Consider the following 5,936-nt stretch of genomic DNA (forward strand, 5'->3'; position numbering starts at 1 on the left):
GCTGGTGACTTAAATTGCCAGCATGAAGACTGGGGCTACCGTACCAACTCACCCGACGGAGAGAACCTGGCTGTCTGGGCAGCTAATAACAGCCTGGCCCTGTTGTACGACCCCAAGGGCGCAGCCAGCTTCCGCTCCGGTCGCTGGAACACTGGGACGAACCCTGACCTGGCATTCGCGAGTGCCAGCGCTGACAACCGGCTCCCCGATAGACGTGTGCTAGGAAAGTTCCCGAGGTCTCAACATCGACCCTCACTGATAACAATGGCCAAACTCGAGAACCTTGTTCCGAGTGAGCCAGTGAAACGGTGGAACTTCCGAAAGGCCGACTGGAAACGCTTCCGCCTCCTTACCAACAAATCCACAAGGCACCTCCCATCGCCTAACTCTAACAACGTGGATGAGGCGTACCGGGACTTCTGCGGCATGTTGGTGAAAGCGACAAAAAAATCCATCCCACACGGACGTCGCATTAGCGACAAACCGTGTTGAGATGAGGAGTGTGAGAAGCTCCACTGTGCCTTCCTCCAGGCCCCTGCAGGAGCTGAGTCGGACAGGCTCGCAACAGCCTTGCTGTCAAGACTCAGCCGTAAAAGACAGGAGCGCTGGGAGGAGGCCATTGACTCCATCGACTTCTCGCACTCCAGCCGTAAGGCATGGAGTATCATGAACAATCTCACTGGTAGGTCCAGACACTCCCCCCATCACTGCCCCATCTCTGCAAATAAAATCGCATCACAAATTGTGAAAAGTGGGTCATACGAGGGCAAAGACCGCGAGTCGTCTCGACTTGTGGCAAAATAAGTGTCAGACCTCTGGAGGGCCCCAACACCTAGCAGTGACTACATCTCCGGTGAATTCACGCCGGAGGAGTTCGCTGCTGCCCTCCAGCATCTAAAGCCAGGGAAAGCTCCGGGGTCTGATTCCATCTGCCTGGAGCTTATTCTCCATGCCGCACCCGCCTTGAAGTCCTGGCTGAGAGCATTCCTCACTTCCTGTTTGCGCCAACTCAAGATCCCCAAAATCTGGCGAAGAGCCCTAGTTGTTGCGATCCCTAAACCGAATAAGCCTGAAGGGGACCCTAAGAGTTACCATCCCATCTCTCTGTTATGCATCCCCTTCAAGATCCTCGAGCGTCTCATCTACGCCCGCATCGAACCAATTGTCGACCCGCTGCTCCCACGTGAGCAGGCCGGGTTCCGACGCGGGAGGTCGACCGTAGATCAAGTCACCCTTATGACTCAAGACATCGAGGATTGCTTTTCGGCAAAAAAGAAGGCCGGGCCGTCTTTATAGACCTGACGGCTGCCTACGATACCGTATGGCATCGCGGCCTCACCTGCAAGCTGCTCCGCCTGCTGCCGGACAGGCACATGGTCAGAATGATCATGGAGCTCATCCGTAACCGCAGCTTTACCTTCACCACCGGTTGCGGACAGCTAAGCAGGCTTCGACGCCTTAAGAACGGCGTCCCTCAGGGATCGGTCCTGGCCCCCCTCCTCTATAATATCTACACCTATGACCTGCCCAACACACTCTCGCGGAAGTACGCCTAAGCAGACGACCTCGCAGTGGTGTACTCTGCTGGAAATTGGCAGTCTGTGGAGGGGATTCTGAGCCAGGACATGCAGACACTAGTGGCATACTTCCGGAAATGGAGATTGAAGCTTAGCGAGGCAAAGACGGTGTCGGCTGCCTTCCACCTTAACAACAGGGAGGCTAATGTGAGCTTAGAGTACACCTAGATGGAACTCCCCTGCCATGTTCCGCTGAGCCAATCTATCTCGGCGTGACATTGGACAGGACGCTCACGTTTCGCCGACACCTCGAGTCACTGCGCAAGAAGTTAACAGCTCGTGTGGCGTTGATGAGGCGAATGGTTGGCTCGGGCTGGGGCGCCGGCGCAAGGACCTTGCGCACGGCAGCTCTAGCCCTCGTTTATTCAACTAGTGAATACTGCGCCCAGTATGGTGTCGCAGTGCCCACACCCGCCTCATCGACTCGCCTATAATCGAAGCCTTGCGCATTGTGACAGGATGCCTGCGTCCTACCCCCGTGGACAACCTTCCCATCCTAGCAGGCATCCAGCCCGCAGGCCTCCGCCGCACGGGAGCCACAGCACGTCTCGCCTGCCGGGCCGTGGAGCTTAATAACCATCTGCTCCATGATAGGCTCACTATAACAGCGGAGCCCTCCAGGCGTCTCAAGTCGAGACACCCATTTGTGCCTGCCGCACAGGATCTCAGGCAGCAATGCAGAGATCTTAACATCAGTGCGGCAGGATGGGCGGATTATATGTGGCGCGCGGAGTGGGAGGCTAACACCTCCAAATCCGCGACCACATCCGGCCCTGAGCCCCTCGGGATGGACTTGCCAAGGCTATCCTGGGTGAGGCTCAATCGTCTCCGGACCGGCGTAGGGCGTTTCCGCTCATCAATGCACAGATGGGGCTTGGCCCCAAATGCGTCATGCGAGTTCGGCGCAGAGGACCAAACCGCAGACCATGTTATCCTGGATTGCCCGGTGTACCACCCACCCAACGGGATGCATGGTCTGTCGGTATTAGATGACGAGACGATGACGTGGCTTCTGGAGGGGTGTCCAGAAATATAGCCCGGATGAGCCCCTCAACCAGGTCTCGGGGTGGTAAAAGGGCAGCCCCTCGGCCCCGAGCCTGGTGGAGTGGAGAGGAAAACAACTACCCATACGCCGAAGAAGAAGAGAAATGCTCAATAAGGAAAAGGGGAAAAAGAGAAACTATCAACCAGAATCACACCAGTCTATCTATATGCATGTGCTAGTGGTCATCATTTTCCTTTAGTAATGTTTGGAGTGGGTACGTGTATTGGGGCGAGAGTGGTTGTGTTTAAAATAGCATACTTCCAAACTACCTACAGTAGTACAGTATGCTAAATAGGAGAGTCACATTGTATGCTTGAAAGACCAGGACGTCATACTGAACTCATGAAATGATATATGAGTACATATGCAAGTATTTTGTGTATACCCTAGTACTCACTGGCGAACATAGTATAACATGGGCATGGCATGTGGCATGGCATCTCATCACTTACCGCTATAGCCTGGAGTCTCTCCTGCTGTGACAACCCCTCGGACATCCTGCCAGAGAGAGAGAGAGAGATGGGGGGCGGTGAGAGAGGAAATGGTTAACAAGAGACAGACAAGACAATTGGCCAAAGAGGACAGGGAGGACATAAATCTCTATGCCTGTCTACTATGTTTTTGGTGGTCTTGGATACTCTGGGTTTCTCTACATGTTAAATAAGATGAGAATATGGGAAGAGCCAAGTTGCATTCCTTCCACCCTTGGATACCTTGCACCTTAATTAGCTATAATAGGGACATTTTAGGACACACACACACACACACACAAACAAACACACACACACACATTTTAAATGTTGTTTGGGTTCACAGTAAAGCATTACATTAACAGAACCTAAGCTACTGTATATCTGCACGGAAACAACACACACTTATGGAAACAACACACACACACACACACACACACACACACACACACACATACACACACACACACACACACACACACACACACACACACATGCACATACACACACACACACACACACACACACACACTCCAACCTCTCTGACAGTTCTAATATCTTAGTCCTGCCTTTTGAGAATGTTATTAGAGAAGGAACATATAATGTAATAGCAGAGGAATTCATAGTATTTGCTCCCCAATCCCATGACTGGTAATCGTTCCTGGACACATTATTCACATGATTTTATAGTATATGTTAATCACGGTTTCCTGTTCTCTTGTAGACTTAGATAAGTAACTTATGAGTTACTTATCTAAGGCAGAAAATGGCACCTTGAATAGAGGTCACAATAGATGGAAGGCCAAAACATGTATCACATAAATTGCTGACATGGTCAACAACACTGCTTTATCCTTACACACATACCCTACTTGATTTACAGAATTAATGTAAAAATATCTCAAAATCTCAGAATCTCAAAGTGCGTTAAAGACAATCAGAATAAAATATAATTTAAAATGTATGTAAAACAACATCCTGACGTGTAGTTTGGTTTCTTTTTTAAAAATATAATTATGACATATGAAAAGTATTACAATATGCACATTCCGTTCCTCCTGAAATAGGAAGAAACAAATAAGAACAACAATTATTCAACAATATAAATGTCACGTTTCTGAATCGCATGCCGGCATAATTGATTCCAGATATTCAGTCCATAAAGTTCCCACAAAACATTTACATGTCAGGGAGTCTAACCCCAAGAATGTACTGTACTGTAACATTTTCACACATAGTTGTAAACAATAAAAAGAAACATTGACAAATAGCATAGTCACACTGGTAAAAAATAATAATATATATATATACCATTCACATGGATGTTGCACAAGGGTCATTCTATCTGAGATAGCCAGGCTTTGTCTCTCTGGCCAGTTAAAGTATAGACAAAGTATTTCATTTGGGCTCCTTTGATGTTTAAACGGACTGATCATGAACATGCCTAGTGTACATGTACATCCCTGACCTCTTATGATCATGAACATGCCTAGTGTACATCCCTAGTGTACATGCCTAGTGTACATCCCTAGTGTACATGCCTAGTGTACATCCCTGACCTCTGATCATGAACATGCCTAGTGTACATCCCTAGTGTACATCCCTGACCTCTGATCATGAACATGCCTAGTGTACATCCCTAGTGTACATGCCTAGTGTACATCCCTTACCTCTTAGCTCCAGTTTTCAACACTTGAAGGTCTGTGTTTGAATGCCAGAAGGACAACCATTCCTTGACCTTTTGCCCCAGTCAAAACACAACAAAGGAAAAGCCAGCCTGAGCAGCAGGCAGCAATGGCCAGTTGCTGAGTAGAAGACGGTAGAGTAGAAGTCCAATGTACAATTTGATCCAAAATAACGATTGACAACCGTGGTGAAATGTTGTTACTCTGGGTGAGTCTGTGAGTCTGTGAGATGTTGCACGGAAATGACTTAATTAGTAACAGTATTACAAGTCAAGCGTGAAACGAAACAAGAGATGAGATGAGACTCAAGCTGGCTCAATAAAAACGTTCTTTTTATTCCAGAAGCTTTTTTTGTAGAGAATTTAGGAATTCTTTCCTGGAAGAGGTTGCAGGGGGAACAATGTGTAGTGTCATGAAAGTATTCAGAAAGAACTCAGGACCTAAAGGCTGCCAGTGCTACCCCACTTTCCTTGTAGGCGGGTTTTAAAACACATAAAGGAATATCCAGGGAGGCAAATGGCCAACACGTAATATCAAAACAATTTCAATACTATTTTAGGTGCCTTTACGGGGTAATAATGCAATGCAATGACATGGGGGCGGGCAATACTTGGCTACAATATTAAAAGGGGGAGCCATAACAAGAGAAGCAACTCTCTGTGTGCTCTTGGCATGTCTTCAGCTCAGGCTGCTTCCGGGAAGCCTCTGCACACCACATCAGAGCCTGTTGGAAGGTGCGTGCGTGTGTGTTTGCCTGTGGTGGGGGGGAATAATCATCCCATCCCACTTATCTACTACCATTCCATCCAAGATGGTGTGGGTTTATTAAGAAACAGCCCCCTCTGATAGACCCAGTTTGAAAGATGAGACGCCATGAAGGAACGCAGGAATGCCTGGACTCTACCCCGCCAGTCCGACACCCCACAGCCCCGACATGTGTTTCCCATCCCCCAGAACCCCCCCCACCCCATATAACACACACCACCTGTAAAAATATTATGCATTTGAGGGCTCCTAAGTTAAATATGCTTCACTTACAGTAGAGAGTGCAATGAACTAAGGGGTAGTAGTTGGGAGAGCTAGCTGGAGTTTTAATTAAAGCATTTTTATTTGAACAAGGCCCACCAGAAGGACACATGTTTTATTGTGAACGCTACGC

General features: G+C 48.4%; 1 protein-coding gene across 1 annotated transcript in view; it reads right to left on the reverse strand.

Annotated features, from left to right (window-relative positions):
- The window catches only part of palm1a (paralemmin 1a), a gene marked incomplete at both ends in the record, with an annotated part of 31,920 nt that extends 28,801 nt beyond the window's left edge, over positions 1–3,119 (reverse strand). Inside the window, one exon of the mRNA XM_080536339.1 lies at positions 3,075–3,119. Within this exon, the coding sequence (XP_080392465.1) occupies positions 3,075–3,119 (45 nt within the window). The remainder of the gene's footprint in view (positions 1–3,074) is intronic.
- Positions 3,120–5,936: the final 2,817 nt, after the last annotated feature.

The sequence above is a fragment of the Nansenia antarctica genome (assembly GCF_963989245.1).
Source record: "Nansenia antarctica genome assembly, chromosome: 7".
In the NCBI taxonomy this organism is placed as follows: domain Eukaryota; kingdom Metazoa; phylum Chordata; class Actinopteri; order Argentiniformes; family Microstomatidae; genus Nansenia; species Nansenia antarctica.